Source organism: Nelumbo lutea, chromosome 3 (assembly GCF_056320005.1).
Source record: "Nelumbo lutea isolate HS-2025 chromosome 3, American lotus-T2T, whole genome shotgun sequence".
NCBI classification, from domain to species: domain Eukaryota; kingdom Viridiplantae; phylum Streptophyta; class Magnoliopsida; order Proteales; family Nelumbonaceae; genus Nelumbo; species Nelumbo lutea.
The window spans coordinates 52,980,511-52,998,795 of NC_142686.1; the positions used below are offsets into that span (position 1 = coordinate 52,980,511).

The 18,285-nt window shown below is 36.4% G+C and overlaps 1 protein-coding gene and 1 pseudogene across 2 annotated transcripts; one reads left to right on the plus strand and one right to left on the minus strand.

Annotated features, from left to right (window-relative positions):
* Nucleotides 1-2,081: 2,081 nt before the first annotated feature.
* Nucleotides 2,082-4,016, plus strand: LOC148864984 (11S globulin seed storage protein Ana o 2.0101-like; annotated as a pseudogene). The gene is made up of 4 exons (XR_016110223.1): nt 2,082-2,433; nt 2,532-2,785; nt 2,913-3,353; nt 3,445-4,016. The product of XR_016110223.1 is annotated as an 11S globulin seed storage protein Ana o 2.0101-like (transcript).
* A 405-nt stretch (nt 4,017-4,421) lies between these two features.
* LOC148864985 (pollen Ole e I family allergen protein) lies at nt 4,422-6,550 on the minus strand. The gene is made up of 2 exons (XM_088979361.1): nt 6,269-6,550; nt 4,422-4,920 (listed from the first exon to the last, which is right to left on the minus strand). Exons 1-2 carry the CDS (start codon nt 6,442-6,444, stop codon nt 4,596-4,598), a joined length of 501 nt encoding a protein of 166 aa, XP_088835487.1. The 5' UTR covers nt 6,445-6,550; the 3' UTR covers nt 4,422-4,595.
* Nucleotides 6,551-18,285: the final 11,735 nt, after the last annotated feature.

Here is an 18,285-nt window from a genome sequence, read left to right on the forward strand (position 1 = left end):
AGATGTCGACACCGACCCAACTTAGTAAATATTTATCAAGTTAGCATCATAGCGGAATTTCTATCTTTGTTTGTTTTTACCAAGTTAGCACCATTGTAGGATTTCTACCTTAGTTCGTATTTACCAAGTTAATGTTAGAGCGAGAATTTTGAATTTATATTCAATTAAGACTTTATTTTTGTAAGAGATTTAGTAGGATTATAATAAGGAGTGTTTTATTAAATTAGGAAATTTTTTTTGTAAGAGGCATAAGGGTGTAAGGAAATCTATATAAAGAGTAGTTAGGGCAAAGCTTCTCTCAATGTGATTTATTTCCATACTACACCGCACCCTTATCTAGAGGAAATAATGTGATTATAACTTTAAGAAATCTAAGAGGAAGCTTCAATGGATTTTACAACTTAGAACGATTTTGGTGCTTACAGCGTGGAGAATAAAGTACCCAAAGAAATCTACTAGCTAGAAAAAATAAGGTGGTAGGAAAACAGATTGCTAGAAATTCTTATTTTTTTCTTATCAACTTGACAAAATAATATCAATGCTTAGAAAAAATTGAGAGTATTTTTTATGTTCGTGGCTGAAATCAACTTAATTTTAAATATATTTAGTTTTGACAGAATATTCTTTATCAACTTTTACAGGATTAATTCCCAATGTTTTCCATGTATGGTGATTTGAAGAAAAACACAGTTACGGGATTGATAGCAATTCTTGTTGCTACTCGAAATCGTTTGTTTCCCTACTGGAGGACAATTTGAATTCTGAGTCATGAGGTCGGCGGACCGATCGGGAAGAGAGACAGAATCAAAGTGTCAGGGGTTTAGACCCGGGGTGAGCATTCTAATGTTTAAATAGAATTGAAAGCTAAGGGAGGGATTATTTGCACTTAATTGTGTGTACTTTGCGAAAGAACGTTGAGATCGTTTTATAGGCATTGAGGTCTGAGTTCCTTGTCTGAGATATCCAGGAGCATCTGACCATATCAGTCTGTTATCTTCAGAGCACGTTCATCTTACGTGGGCAATGATCATCATCCAGTCTCTCTAAGTCGTGCAAGAGCCAGAGTCATCCACGCCTAATAGGTAATGTGTTGCCACCTAACTCGGAATGGGAAGGCATTCTACCTCGGATAAGGGCAATTCACCACATAATAAGCCAGTAACTGGGTACCCTGGAAGTTAGCTGGTTAATCAAGTCATTGGCTACGTAGGACGGGTAGGTCAGTCTGGCCTCCGAGGTTCTCGGCTTACTCTCCCGAGGTAACGTGTGTCGCCCTATCGAGGGACAATTTGCTACATTTCCTCAGGATGTAAGTCAGGCAGATCGATTTAGGTCGTCTCAGCTCTATACTTCACTTGTCACGCGCCGAGGTGTTACCAAATGATTGGGACTTACCACGTATAACTGATCAGCCAAATCATCCTTTATCCTCGAAGAACTGACATTTATTGAATGGTTAAATTGTTTGATATGATTCGACCACTCAATTCATTGAAATAAAAAAAAAATCTAAATAACTTTTAAACCTATTTCCTACAAAATTAAACATAAATTATAATTATTAGTGATTAAAATATCAAATTATCATATATAGCGTAGGTTTGATCAAGTCATCATTTCTAAAAATCAGCGACCCATATAAACTTCTTTCTCTGCTGCCCCTAGCTTGAATGGTCCAATAGTCCAATCCGGTTCAGTCTTGAAGCAATAACAAATATGGAAGAAAAACCGAAGATAACAAAACAAAAACAAAAGATACGCATGATTAGCGTTTGGACCCCAGTTGGGCCTTGGCCCTCCCTAAGACCCCTAATAGCGCCCAGTCCCCGACGAATTAACTCTTCTTCTGTCAAAGAGTACGTACTACTATTCATGGTTCTGTGGCCACCCGCCCTTACTAAAATAGTTACGCGGCAATTACTAGAGTCTGGAAGCCATGCACCATGAAGAATGTCCACAAGGTATCTCATCTCTCACCAACAATCAAATATGTGTCGAACTCTTACTCATCCATCTCTCTTATAAATACAAGCCACCTATAAGTCGATGCATACACAAACCAATAATAGTAGTACTAAACGCAGAGTCTGTTCACCATGATTAAGTCTGCTTTGCTTCCCCTCTTCCTCTCCTTTCTTGTCTTGTGTCATGGCTGTGTAGCCTACAGGCATCAGCAGCAGCAGCAACAGTGGCAAGGACAGCATCAACAGCAGCATCGGTTCCGAGGGCAAAGAGAGTGTCAACTTCAGGACTTCTCGGCTCTCGAACCCAATACACGGATTGAGTCGGAAGGTGGGGTCACCGAGTACTGGGAAGAGAACAACCAACAGTTGAATTGCGCTGGTGTTGCCGTGATTCGTCATGTCATCGAACCCAAAGGCCTCCTCTTGCCTTCATACACCAATGCTCCTAAGCTCACCTACATCGTCCAAGGTTCGCCCTCCAAACCTTCACCTTGCTACTAAACGTTCTATCTTTAATTCTCTTGCATGTCCTCAGTCCATCATTCATTCATTTTGATGCATTTACAGGTAGAGGATTTACTGGAGTTGTCTTCCCCGGTTGCCCTGAAACATACCAATCATTCCAACAGTAAAAAGAAAAAGGAGGAAGTCGGAGGTATGAAGATTTTCATCAGAAGATCCGAAACTTCCACCAGGGTGATGTCATAGCCTATCCGACTGGAGTAGCCCATTGGTGCTACAACGATGGTGATACACCGGTCGTTGCTGTAGCTGTCATCGACACTAGCAACAATGCCAACCAGCTCGATCAGAATCTCAGAGTAAGAAACCAATTAATTAGATCTTACATACATGAATTCAACTCAAACCGATTGTTGTCTATTCCATGTCCATTAACACGACTGAGCAATTACTGTTCTTCTTTCTTGTATGTCCTTGACATTGTAGAAATTCCAACTCGCCGGAAACCAAGAGAATCAACAAGAAAACACCAGCCAGCAGAAATCAACAAACAACATTTTCAGTGGCTTTGACACACAGACACTGGCTGAGGCTTTCGGTGTAAGCACAAAAACGGCGAGAAAGTTACAGGGCCACGACGATGACAGAGGAGAGATTGTTCTAGTTAATGATGGACTTCAAGTAATAAGACCACCAAGATCACAAGAGCAGAGAGAAGAGGAAGAAGAAGAACAACAACAACAACAATCGAGGGACAATGGCTTGGAAGAGGCCTTTTGTAACATGAGGCTTAAGGAGAACATAGAAGACCCCTACCGTGCAGACGTCTACTCGTTCAAGGGAGGCCGCCTCAGCAGGCTCAACAGCCAGAATCTCCCCATCCTCCACCATCTTCAACTGAGTGCTGAGATGGGAGTACTCAACAAGGTAAGAGTAAGACATTATCTGCATTCTTAATTGTTTTGAAATATCAGGGACTTGTCTACAATATCCTGAAGAGCGACTGGATTTTGGACAGAATTCCATCCGTACACCACATTGGAACATGAACGCCCACGCTGTGGTCCATCTTACAAGAGGAAGTGCTCGTTGTCAGATCGTCGAAGAGAACGGCAGGCTGGTGTTCGATGACGAGCTAAGTGAAGGTCAACTGCTGGTGGTACCACAGAACTTTGTGGTATTGACACAAGCTGGAAATGAAGGGTTCAGGTGGATCTCCTTCAAGACCAGTGACAATGCACGGAGCAGTTCGCTTGCTAGAAGGAACTCGATTACGCGGTCAATGCCGGAGGAGGTGTTGATGAACTCATACCAGATGTCAAGAGAAGAAGCAAGAAATTTGAAGTACAACCAAGAACAGATGGAAGTGTTTAGTTCAAGGTCAAGGTCAAAGAGGCAGTCTTCCTCTTAGGTTGTCTTTTTTTTGGTTAGAGGAGAGAGTTGGGTCGTGAAATAAAGAACGCAATAAACAACCTCTTGATAAACTTGGAAGGTTGACAGTGCTTGTACGAATTGTGTAAGTGTAGCATCTTATACACTCAAATAAACAACTACTTGACGTGATTATATTATCCAATTCACACAATCCAAGTTTGGCACTAAACGATGTGGTTGTTTGAACTTTGAAGTGCAATTTCATTTCCACTGGTTCAAAAGTAAGTGAATGATGGTCTTATTTTGTTTGTTTTGGATTACAGATAAAGAAAAATAAGATTTGAAGCATAGTTTGGATTCTTTCTCATCTACACTCATTCATTTGTACTAATGCAAATGAAACTGCACTGCAAACAAATAGAGCCATTAATTAGCCACTAGTGGAGCCCGGACCTTGTATCAATCTCAGGCCAGTGCATAGCTTCTTAATGCAATGAGAAGAATTGACCCATTTAAGATTAATAATCTATTTACATCTGTTTCTGGTTTTAATTGGGGCAGATATCAGGCCAGATATGACCTGAAGAAGTAGCCATGAAAAGCCAGATACACAGCAAAATCTTTTATGCAAATGCAACATAATTAATCTACAGTTTTTCTAATACTTAACAACCAACATATCCATCAAGTCTAGTAATAGAACATAATCTAGTGTTGTTCTATGTAACATAATAATATAACAAAAGGTTCTATGCAGGGGCCAGAGTTGGGCTCTGTGTTGGACAGAAAAGACAGCTAAGTGCAGGCTTCATTTGCAAGGGAAAAGCGTTGGGCTTGAAGGGCAGCAGCTTCTTCTGAGACAAGGGCTTGGATGAGGAGAGTCTTCACTTCCCAAGCAGAGTAAGGGTAGTTCTTTCTCGCATAGGAGTTAAGCAGGGCCGCGCTTGATTGCTTCAGCAGCCAAGAGAAGGCGTTGTTGCTGTCATCGTTTCTCTCTGTGGCTTCTAACAATGTTAGGTCCGATCTGTACCTCTCTAATGCCTGTGTCCCGAATACCTTTGATACTGAGGATTCTTGTGGAATCATTCTTGGCCATGATTCTCTTCTGCTGCTCCAGTATCTGACACAAACCCATTCAGCATAGTCAAGAAGTATATGAGAAACCTTGGGCCTGAGCCCCTGGTTCAATGTCATAAATACATATTTGACGTCCCATTTTCTATTTTAATGATGTCTCACAGCATTCTCTAAAATCTTAATTCTATTTTTCCAAGTCTGAATGTAACAAAGTAAATACTTTTGAAAAAACTAAGGTGTATCTTTAAATTTTTGTGATAAATGCAAAACGCAGGCAACCAAATCCTCAAAATGGAAATCGAAATTAAACAACCCAAATTGAACCCACTAATAATGGCAGGGATGAAGGCTGCTGACTTGAAACAAATCACCGTTTAAGAAAATCAGAGATTAATACTACAACATTAATACATAGGCTGTGTTTGGTTTGAAAGAAAAGGTAGGGAAAGAAAGGGAAAGAAAGGGAAACCTGTACCGAGCATAATCATATAACCAAAATTTAAAGTGATTTATATTCCAATAATAATCATTGGTTGTTAACCCTAAACCCTCTAATGCTATTAGGAGTCCAGCAGTTAGCACTAAATCAGAAGCTCTCCCCTTGGGAACTAAATAAGAAAGGTTACATTACATTCTTTAACCTAAAATTTAGACTAATTGCATACACCATTATGAAGTGTCAAGCTTCATAAATTGTTGGTCTATTGAGAATGTGGGTTCTGGATCCATAGTGTACATCTGTTCAAAATCAAATCTCATTTTAAAGACTAAACGTGAAGTGGGAGAAAAGTAAAAGTGGATTGTAAGCTAATAAAATAAGCAAACACATATTAATTAATAGAAACAAGTGCTCTGTTTCAGATCATGCCTTGTGCAAGGGCAAAAAGTTAGATCCACTGTATGAAAATCATATCTCTGTAACCAACAGAGCTTGAGCTTTTAATCAGAAACTGATAGGCTAACTCTAATGTATGAGTGGTGGGTTACATTCATTGAACATTGAAAACAGATCATCAACATACAAATGTCCTCCCTTCGCCTGAAGCTCGGATGTGTTGTAGAAGATAGACAAGGACAAAGTACTCACTAGTAGAATATAGCCGAGTTCCCTTGACTCGGCCTGAATCGTTTAACGTCCCCAATACTTCCTCACCCCCCTCCCACCCCCCAGAAAGGAAAAAATAAGAACATAACACAAACTTTTGTTGATATTTACACAGTTTTCTATTTCTACTGCAACTGTTCAAGGATCGATTTGCCGCCCCAAAATCATAAATACCAAATGCAGATGTATGAGTAGGAATAGTTCAACTACTAACTAGAGCTTCTTTTTCATTTGCATTTCTTTACTTGGTAGGAAATCTTATGATAGTTTGAGAAACGAATCTTACTGAGGAGTGCATCTTCCCCTGAGTCTTGTGTAGAGAAACCCAGGTCTTCTTGCTCTTGAAACCAATGCACTGCTGCTTGCATCCTTGGTGACGGTAGTTGCTGCTATTGCTGCTGCCGCAGACCAAACAAGAAAGAAGAGAAAAACGAGTCGACTCAGTAAAGAGGACCTACCCATCTCCTTACCTGTTGCGCTAAGCTTCCATTTCTTCTCCCTCTCTCGGTCTCGGGGTTCTGGAGTCTGGAGTGGAGTCTTGAGATTTGAGATTTATCGGTTTATTCTGAACGGGCGGTTTTGCTAGTACCGTTTTAAATGACCGGTCGCATCTCGAAACACTCGTAGCCCCACTTCAGTACTCAGATGGGAGAAGACATGAGTAAAGTGATTAGACTATTTTGCCCTCATTTTTTTTATCTACAAATCTATAATGACATATGAGTCACTTCTTTTCTTCTCCAAGATTCCAAATTGAATTTTGAATGTATGTGTAACGACGAAAAAGCCCTTCAACTTCAATACCAGCTATTTTAATAACTTGGAAAGTGCTTTTTGTTGCTGCCCCACAGCAATTCTGAGTAGTCATAGATCGTAGTAAATAAGCAAATAAGTTGTTTTATGAAAATGGCTCAAGGTACGTAAAGGGTAAGACTTTGAGTTGAACGTCAACTTAGATCCACAATGGTAACAAAACAAAGGGCAGGATTAACCAAAACTGATTTTGTATATTTAACCGCATCGGGATCTGCTAGTCACTAATTAATAGGATCCGTTGCTGGACACCTGATAGGAATCCTCCTTGAAACGACTAAACACAATTTGGATATTGATAGTAATGGTATGATACAGTTTGCATATTGATAGTAATGAAAAATTGCAAGGATAAGAGTAAAAAATATGAAAACGCTTAAATATATGTTAGAGAAATACATATCAATTCTATAAATATATTAATATTAAATTTAAAATCAAATAGTCATAAATAATGTATAAATAAATAGTAGATGTTTATTTGAAGGATGTATATGAAAATATATATTATAATTCATATAATGAGATGTATAGATATTATACAATTTTATTGATAATTCATCAATCAGGAGTCTAAGACACATAACATATGCATATATCTTATTTAGTTATTATATAAATTATTTTCTATTTTACTATGTTTACCATTTTACATTAATAAAAAAGGTTAACCAAATATTAAATTCTCAAGTGTAAATTAAAATATCAATTAATAATTTATAAAATCACATAATCTCAATTTAAAATATATCAAGTCTTTTAAATTTTTTAAGATACACATCATAAGCAAATTTGTAATTTTCAATTACTAAAATAATTTTTCCATTATTAATATTTTTTGTTTCTATAATTTTTCTAAAATTAAAAATCATTTTTTTATATAAATGTTGATTAGTAAATTTGGTATATTCTATTTAATATTATATTCTGAAATATTTTGTAAACATTTTTTATTGTTGTAAATAGTTAAAATATTGTTATTAAATGTAATGTAAATTAAAATATAAATGAATAATATAAAATGTGTATGTATATATATATTAATTTTAAGTACTAAAATAATTATTCTATTATTAATATTTTATTTATATAAATTTCTTGAGAATAAATTTATCTTTTGATTTTAATATGCAATTGATAGGCTGATTATTCCATCAGTTTATAAAATATTAATTTTGAATATTATTCTTTTTAATTTTTAGTTGGAATTCTTAAACATAAATATGTATTGTTTATTTGGATTACATGTAGATACTAAATTTAATAAAAAGTTATTTTATTTCACTTGTTAACATAAGAAGAAAGATGGCTTAGTGGTTTAAGAATCACTTTAAGATTAAGGTGTGCTATACATTGTGTGACTTGGGCTCGAATTCCTTTATTGTCATTTTTTAGTAGAAAGGTGTGGCATATCGATTCATATCGGTGTGTATTAGACAATACAATGTGATATGAGCTGATACACACCCATATCAATCCGATACATCCCGATATGCATGACTAATAGGATACAACTCCAATCATAGCATATCTCGTGTCAGGTATGATGATACCAATACAATATGCCCTACATCGAATATATCAGCATTGATATTTCAAAACCTTGGTCAAAAGTCAAAATTGGTTTTGTATGACACACATAGTGTATATATAGGTTCATCTCCCACCACATATTTTGATGATATGATCATATTATTAAACAAAGGTTTTTGATGGTCTCAACTTTGTAGATATATAATGTTTACACTCACCACCAAATTCCTAATTGAGAAATAATAAATGGCTTTCATTATGATATAACAGAAGAATTTGTAACCAATCAATGGGTATCATAAAAGTGGTAAGCAATCAGGTTGTTTTTATCAAAATTCGTGGGCTTTGTAATTGGTTAAAGCTCTTCCGATTTCATGTCTTTCTAGCAACATAGATTTTTCCATAATAAATTTCTGTGTGTTACAAAAATATAGATTTTATTGAAACCACCGCCAATTACACAGTAGAAAGCACAAAATAAATACTCATATTCTACTAAAAAGGAACATGCTTAAAGTGGGTTAAAGTGGTTGGTATGCTAAAAAATACTTTTTCATGGAAAAACTTTAGTTGGAACTTTACATGTAACCATAGGTGTGGGTAAAAGGATATTTACAAATTACAATCAACTTTTAGCCAAAAGAACAAGGGATTGAGTGGAATAACTTGGCATGCTGAGAAAGCTCTCCCAAGAGCCCAATCTGTTTTTTCTTATAAAAAGGAATAAATAACTTATTTTTCCTGATAGCCAAAGTTTGGGACATTTTTATACAACCAAAATAATATTCAAAATTGAAGCAAAATTTGTGGTGCATCAACAAGCAAAAGGTGTAAAAATAAAAATATAGATTGGTGATATGTAGGTGATAACTTTAACTTTGTTAAAGTCTTTATTGTTAATACACCTTATAAAAGGTGAATCAATGAATAATGAATAGGCCATATGACTTTAAGATGACGTTTGATAACACTTTTCAGATCTTTGAAGTTTGAAAACATTGCTTTTGAGACGCCACTGCCTTTGGGTTTGAGCATGAAAGAATGATCTAAAATACATTTTTAGATCTGTTTAAAGGCGGTGAAATGCATTCCAGACCACATTGAAAGACAAAAATACCCATACTCATTAGGCCCCACATTCTGGAAAATAGAGCATTCAAACTTTCATTTTCTCCACTTGACATAGTGGCGAACCAACGGCGTAAGCTTCTCCCTCTGGCCTTCTCTCTCTCCCCCTCTTCCCCAACGTTCTCTGTGTCTTCTACTTCACAGATCCACAGATCTGTTTGAAGGGAACTCGTAGACCCACACAACGCCCAGGAGGGAACTCGCCAATCCGTCCATGAAGGGGGATTGCTTTTGGTTGATGGGAGCACCATGAGAACGACTGACGCTCATGGAGGGAACTTGCAGAATGGACTGACTTTGTAGCTTTGCTGTCTACAATCTACAATTTGCATATGCTTCTCCCAAACCAAAAGTCAAGTCAAAGAGAGAAGATTTCATGAGGAAGATGAACTGAAGCCCTCTTGTAATGATGTTTCTCAAAAATCTTGTGAAATTTCAGTGAAAGAAGATACTCCTCCTACAATATCAATGATTCTAGTGAAAAAGTTGCTCTTGTCAAACTTGGGAAGTTGAGGAATGTCGATGTTGCTCTCAACGACGTGATCGGTTCTTCTATATAGCTTAAAGCAAAGAAAGACAATATTAGAAATGTTGTTTTCGGACAATTCATATTGATGAATTTGGTACCTCCACTTCTGTCAATCAGGTTCTCCCTTGATTGTTTAGCCAGAGTTATCGGTACCTCTAATGGTGCCCTTTTTGCTGGGAATTGAAGAGGAAGAAAGACCCAAGTTCTGGTGAGAATGATAATATTGGAATTTGCCAGTTAAGTTTTATTAGAAATGTTGATTATTACTTTAATTTTTAATAATTTATTTTTTTATATATTTTTTATTTTGTTAATTGTTAACTATTTTATTACTTTTTAAGATATTATTTTGTTAATTATTACTTTTTCACGGCTTCATGGAATTTTGTTATTTTGTTAATTTTAATTTGTAGTAATTGCATTCATATTAATTGTTTGATTTTAAATATTATATTATTTATTATTCATTTTTTTTGTATTAATTATTAAATATTATATCAACATTATTTTGATTTTAATAAATTAATTATATTATGGTATTTTATGAAATAGTACAAAATGAACTCAAAATTATCAAATAGTCTATTCAACTATACGGGTAAAATAGTAAAATCAAACAATTTTAAATGTTAAAGTGTTGATCCAACACAAACAACTTTATTTATTCAAAGCCTCTAAAAGCATTTCAGATTTCATACACAAATAATATCATTTTTAACTTTTTCGAATTTTAAATTTCAAATTTATCAAAGTCCACCTAAGAGATTGGTTGAAATTTTAATTTAAAATGCAACAATTTTCCAATATTTTGATTTCAATTTTTAGGCCACCTGAGAATATGTATATAGAGAAGGGTAATTTTGTCAAGAAAAACCATATGGATATATATTACAGTAAACTCTCCATATTCTCTCTCTCTCTGACCCCTCGTGATCAACTTAAATTATTTTCTTACAGAATTCATCAATAAAATATTATCCTATTCAATCACTCATTCCAACCCCGTACCCTAATAGCCAACGGGCTTGACACGGCTAATGATGTATTAATATATTAATAGTCGTGTAATTGAGCTGTAAATGGGCATTAGTTCTAGACCCAGCTGGCCCAATTAAAGGACACTCCTAAACTTTTAAAAGAAATAGGGGCCCAAATACACGGGCAGGATTGGGTTTATACGGAGGCTACTAGTAGAGTAGGAGGGGCTACAGAGGATTGCAGTCCACTTAATTATCCCTTCCCTTAGAGATATGACTTAAAAAGGACACTTCCTTTAGTTGACTGTTAGAAACCGCATGCATGTGATGTGGCATTACGTGATGCGTTTAATTTTTCAGAATCCCAACTTTGCCCTTCTTTCATTTTATTACACTTGGGCTCCTTTGAACCAAAACTTTGAATGGACATTTTTTCAAAGAAACCCACTCTAGCTAAGCTCGCATTTTTTTTTTATGGCAAAAGACGAGTTACACAAACTTGGGGGTAGCTCTTCCCCTTCCATCCGCATCACATATAAAAAGAAAATCACAATACCTAAAGCCTCTATTATACTCCGACTGTCAAGAGCTTTGCGAGCTAATTAGTCAGTCGCTTGATTTGCTTCCCGATATGCATGCTTGAATTTGATATTCAAATTGAAGAAGTTAATTAGGTTCCGACATTCGTTGATGACACTTTCCATTTTCCACGGAGGCGATAGTATTCCATTGAGGTAATCGATTACTAACTTAGAGTCTCCTTTGATAACGATTTTCTAATCCCTATAATTAATAGTAATATTAATAGCCTCTCAATCTGCCCAAGCTTCTACGAGGTTGATAGTCGATATTCCAATTTCAATAGCTTTAGACTCCATGACTTTGCCTTGATGGTTCCAAGCTATACACCTGATGGCACAATTACCAAAATTTGAGCAAGAAGCATCAAAGTTAATGTTGATGTGGTTATGTTTGGGTCTGAACCACTCAACGTGAGTTAAGAATTATTTGTTATTGTTAACCATACAAGAGGATACCTCTTTCATCTCTTTCCAGTAGGCAAAAGCTCCATTAATGATGGTCTCTGCATCACTAACGCGTCCATTAGAACACTTATTGTTTCTATTCTTCCAAATGAACCAAGAGACACAAGCAAATTTTTCTCTAATGTAGCTGCCATTGAAGTTACCAATAGGTTTGCTAAGACTAGCCCACCACCGGCCCACTGAAGAAGATGAGCCTATAGGAACCGACGGTTCCCCAGAAAGGCAATTCCAGACTTGCTTAGCCACATTACAGTCAATAAAATGGTGGTTAATATTTTCTCATTCCCCACAGAAGGCACATGCAGGATCTATCCCAAAACCCCTAGAAATGAGGTTGTTTTTTGTAAGAAGTCTTTTATTCAGCATAAAGAATAGAAAAAAATTTAATTTTGGGGGGAAGCATAAGCTTCGAATATTTTTTTTTTTTTGAAAGTTAGAAGCAAGATCCGCACCACCATTAAAATGACACTCCTCCTCATAAGCCGATTTAATTGTAATGCAATCTTTTAAAATTCTAAGTAGTGTTGTTACTGATTTAGAAAAAGGCAGAAAGGATTTCCTTTGGGAAAAAGAGAGGAGCCGAAACCCCATTCATCTTGTTAAGTGGAGTAGGGTTTGTACTCCCAAAATGTGGGGTGGATTGGGTGTGAAGAACTTCAAATGGCCAAATAAAGTTCTTCTTAATAAATTAGGGTGGAAATTTTAAATTGTCACAGTAATCTATAAGTCAATGTTGTGAGTAATAAATATCTTAGGAACAATAATTTATGGGATTCAAATAAGAAGAAAAACTGGTCTTGGGCCTGGAGAGGTATAATGGATTCAAGAGATCTTATTAAAAGGGGTGTTATGTAGAGGATTGTCAATGGTATTGAGGAAGCATAGATGTAAAAGAATTAGTTAGCGCAATTCTCACTGCAAGTGAGAGAGAATGCTTTTCCGAACCTGCAAGCTTGTTGGCCATTTTCTCTTTCAAAATTTTGAAAGTATCCTTTGAAATCCTCCCCTCAATAATAGGGGCTCTAAGATAATTCTTATTCCTACTTCCAATCATAATTTTAAGAATTCAAGCCATCACTTTCAAGAGTCTAAAGGGGATGTTTTTGGAAAAAGTAATGGCTGATTTAAGATAATTAGGAAGCTGGACCGAAGCTTTAGCAAAATTATCCAAAATCTCCTTGATTTTGAGACAAACATTGATTGAGGCCTTTGCAAAGATAATGCAATCATCCACAAACTAAAGAATTAAAATGGTCGGACCTCCCCTAGAAGATTTACAACCCACATCATTAGCATGCCATTCAGCCTCCCTACTAAGGTTGCTAGAAAGGGCCCCAGCACAAAGGACAAAGATGTAGGGGACAAGGGGTCACCTTGCTGAATACCCCTACTGGCTTTGATGACTCGGGTGGGAGGGCCATTTATGAGAATCTGGAAGGAAACTGAACTAATGCATTCCATGACCCAATTAATCCATTTGTCATGGAAACCAAATTTAACTAGAACTATCCTGATAAGATCCCATTCCAACCTATCATAGGCCTTCTCCATGTCAACCTTGCAACTGATCATCCCTGTTTGCCTTTTTTCTTTGTCATAGTGTGTAGCATCTCATGGACAATGAGAATGTTGTCTGTAATTTGTCTATTGGGAATAAAAGCACTTCAGAAGGGGGAAATAATGTCATCTAGGAATGGTTTGATTCTATTCACAAGGATTTTAGAGATAATTTTATAGATGAAATTACAAAGGCTAATAGCTCTCAAATCATTCACCCCTCCAGGTTTTCACGCGTTGGGATAAGCATAATAAAAGTCCTATTTAAATCAACATTCATTTTCCCATAATTAAAAAATGCTTTGACAATTCTACATAAAGCACCTCCAACAATATTCCAGTAGTTGTTGAAGAAAAATACATTAAGACTATCAGGTCCCGGGGCCTTCATATCCTTCATCAAAAGTAGGGTTTTATGGATCTCTTCGTTTGTAATCTCTCTACAGAGATTATTGTTAAGTTTTTGAGAAGCACAACATTCTATATTTGAAATGAAACTGTCCACTTCCAAAGTGCCCTCAGAATTAAATCTCTTTTCAAAACTACTACAAAACAGCTCCTTGATCCCCTCAACATCTTCAACCCATACTCCATCCTCATTTTTGACTTTCCTAATTTTGTTCTTATTTCTCCTAATTATTGTAGTAGTTTGAAAGAATTTATTATTTTTATCCCTAAGTTTAAGCCAATCAACTCTAGAATTTGAGCCCAATAAATTTCTTCTCTAAAAAGAGTGCTGTTGAGAAGTTTCTAAAGAGCTTTCTCTTGATTGATGAGACTTCTTTTATTTGGATTCCCTTCTAAACTCTCTTGGAGTTTCAACAATAAATCTTCTTTTCTTTTTATGATATTCCCAAATGATGTTTATTCCAATATTTGAGTTCTTTAACAAGGTTATTTCCTTTCTTACAAAATTGCGTGGCTCTAGATCCACTAAGGTTGATATCCCAAGCCCTTTTAATCACATTATCAACATTAGGATCAAGACACCACATGGCTTCAAATATAAAAGGTTTAGGACCAAAAGAAGCATGATAATTAGTATCAAGCATCAGAGGTATGTGGTTGAATGCCAAAAAAGGCAGATTCGTTGTGAGCTTACAATCATTAAATTCACACTTCCATTTAGCATTTGAAAGGACCTAGTCAATCCTTTCTTTAGTAGTATTATTCTTCCAAGTGAATTGACCTCCTTCCATATCTAACTCAATAAGTTTGCAATAGTTAATAAGTTTATTAAAATTCCTTGAATGAGAGGGCCTTACCTCCACTCCACCTTTTTTATTTTCTCTCCTTCTAAGAGCATTAAAATCCCCCATAACACACCATGCCCTAGGAGTATTATCTGCAATGTTCCTAATCCAATCCCACACCTTAGTTTGATCAATTTTACAAGAAGGAGCATAAACAAATGTACTAAACCAACTTTTGTTAGATTCCAGATGAGTAATGTAAGTATGGATAAGCCTCTCATTTGTTAAAATAATATCAACAAAATAAGAAGAAGAGTTCCATAATAGCCATAGGTCACTAGAAAATCCAATAGGATCAACAAGATGACATTTATCAAATTTAAAAGAAGACAATTTTTTTTTGCTCTAATAGGATTAACCCTTGTTTCCATTAAACAACAAATACTGGGCTTTAATTGCTTACATAACTCATTAACTTGACGTCTAAGCTGGACTCTACCAGTCTCTCTTATATTCCAAACTAGGATCTTCATTTATAACCCTTCATCTCCTTAAGACCATGCTCGTCCAGGCCCACTTGAGCATCAGAGAAACCAGCACTAAAATCTGAAGTCCCGGGGTCAAAATTATCATGTGCCATCCAGCTATTATTCTCTTGAGCATCCCAATCTTCTTCCATGTCTTCTTCATTGACACCCTCATCATCTACTAGATTCATTCCTACATTGTCATCCTCTCCCTTATCATTTGTGCCATAACTATTAACAGGACCGAAAATTTTGTCCTCATCCCCACATCTAGTGGAATCAAACGAAATCGATAGATTATCATTTGACAAGGGTTCATTATGTAAGTTTTTCTTCTTTTGAACCCTGTAAGCCTTTTCGTTTGTCATTTTATCTGGAAGACTTGAAGCAAACATTGGATTAATGAAGCAAGCAGTATAACCCTTTATTTGATCAATCCTTTGTTGTTTCAGGTGTGAGCAACTGGGGTATTAATGAAGCAAGCAGTATAACCCTTTATTCTATTTCTTATTCACAATAGTCCATCTACTTGCATCTTTTTTGGTATTATCCATAGCACAGTGGTAATACTTGTGACCACGCTAACCACAAGTTGTGCAAAGGTCATGTGCATTTTCATAAGAAACTCTAAGTTTGTCATTGTTACCATAATTAGTGAATGGAATATCCAGAATAAACTATTTGGTAGTGTTAACATGAACACAAACACAGGGAAATAGAGAACGTGAAGCCCTCTTTGTGTCCTTGTTGAGTTTGATGACAACTCCCACATCTCTGAGAATGATTTCAAGATCTTCTCTAGACCAAAATTCCAAGGGCAGCCCTAGAATTCTGACCCAAATATCCGCCTCTTCCAGTTTAGCTTTAAGTGGATTAAAACAAGATCTTCATTTCATGAAAACAATATACTTCCCTTTGATGACCCACGAACCCTCCTTGAGAATCTAGTTAAGGTCATCCCCAAACGAGAAATAGAAAAGACAGAACTTGTTGCCAAGGATTTGGATGTCCAATTTATTGGTAATCTTTGATTCTTTGATTTTATCAACCTGAACTTTGAGAGGTTCTGGGTCTCCGAGGAACTTAGTGAACTGACAAAGGGTACCCTTGCTCTCCATTATCTTCTACCCTTTGAGCTCTTCAAGACTAAATGGGTGGGCTACACAAGAATCTTTGGTGTTCTTGATCGAAGGAGCACCTTTCACAGCCTCCGAAAGGAAAGCTTCAGATAGAGATCTCCTCACATTGCTCGAGCCAACAGCCGGATGGGAGGACCCAATAGAGGAAGGCATCTAAAATTGATGAGAAAAAAATGGATAGTCCTTGAAGGGAAGAATGGCCCCAGAGGAACCGCGGTCACTATTTAAACTTGAGGCTAATGCCAACTTCCCATAACACATCTTTGACTTCTCCTCGAGAATAACAGTAAGGAGAGATTCTTTGAAACTTTTCTTTGGTATGTGTGGCTTATCATCATCATGTGGGAGCTTCCTACCAAAAGCACAGGTAGAAGTAATGACGTTTACACTTCCCAGACTATCATCATGCATGGAAAGATACTATGCAACCAGCCTAGGAGCATTGCACTTCTCAAGATGGTTTTTAAGATTACTGAGTCTATCATTGGTATCAAGTGGGTTATCAAGAACATTGATGTCTGCATTCTCTCTCTCCTATGAAAAAACAGCATCCATGTGCAAAGAACAACCGTAAACCAGACCGTTCAAATTCAAAATTTGGTCTCCAACATCTTCGCAACACTATTCATCAATCTTAAGGCGCATTATCAATTCTTTTAACAGATCCTTCAGGTTCGAACCCCCGCATCCAGTGGCCAACCAGCTATTTAAAACTTTCATGCTTTCCTTCTCTTTCCTATTCTAGTACAGAAAGTTGCAGACCATATTACAAGCCCACACCGACACTATGGAGGGATCATGCATACCATGAAGAGTCTTATTGATAATAGTTCTATCAATCTAGTAAATAGTGTCAACACCTAGGTTGACAGGGTCACGGAGGATAAGGTCATCAATTTTTTAACTACTTTTCATTCATATCAATGGATTTATCCATGAATTTTCCTTTGAATTTGTGGCATGCTCCACATCGTTTGTTATAATAATTTCTCTTTACATTAGGAGGGAGACCCTTCGGGCCCCTCATCGAACCTTTATTCTTTTTACTTCTGACGCGCATACATGAGGACGAAGACACATTCCATCATCACATAAAGGTTGAACAATCTTCTTCATTTTCATGTTTTTCGCAATTTCAAATCCATTAGAGGCTTTATTGAGGAGCTGGCCAACCCTAGGTCAGCCCTAGCTCTTCCACTCTTTCCAGAGAAAACTCCAGCCTTCCTACTCAAGAGAGCTCCAACCCACTTACCAAAGAGAGCCCTAGACCACTTACCGAAGAAGTCTCTAGTCTTCCTGTCAAAGAAGGACCAACTACTATACAGAGGACTCTTACCAAAGAAAGATCATTCAAAGCAAAAAGGAAACTCTCCTCTTAGCAAGTTTCTTACTGAAGACCTTACCTTATTTCTCCGTATCTATTCTTGTAATTGTTTCTAATTTATTCTTTATTATTGTGTATAAATATTCAGCCATGTATAGCTATTCATCATAGTGAAATTCGACCCTTTATTTGAAATTCATTCTTCACTTAACTTTAACTAGCTTTGAGCTTCTTGAGATCAACAATTTTTTCTATGATTTTTTGAACTTTTCTTTGTCATTTCTTCCTTAGTCCCTTCACTCCCATACTTCAGCCAGCTTGCTAACTGAAAGGATGCCAAGAACCTAGTAAACAACACTCTCTGCACACCTGATGAAATACAAGTTGATACCTACACTCTAGAACCAAAGTCAAATTTCACAGAGAAAAAACCTAATACACTAACTAAACAAACGGACCTAAACTAGTGAAAACACTCTAAAGAGACATCCACAACAGGATTAAAACTAGAAAATCAAAGAAAGAACTCCCTAAAAA

Coding starts and splice junctions, on each gene's coding strand:
- LOC148864985 (XM_088979361.1), bottom strand. CDS start 6,444: ATGGGTAGGTCCTCTTTACTGAGTCGACTCGTTTTTCTCTTCTTTCTT. Junction 4,921..6,268: donor AGGGGAAGATGCACTCCTCA/GTAAGATTCGTT, acceptor GGTTTGTGTCAG/ATACTGGAGCAGCAGAAGAG.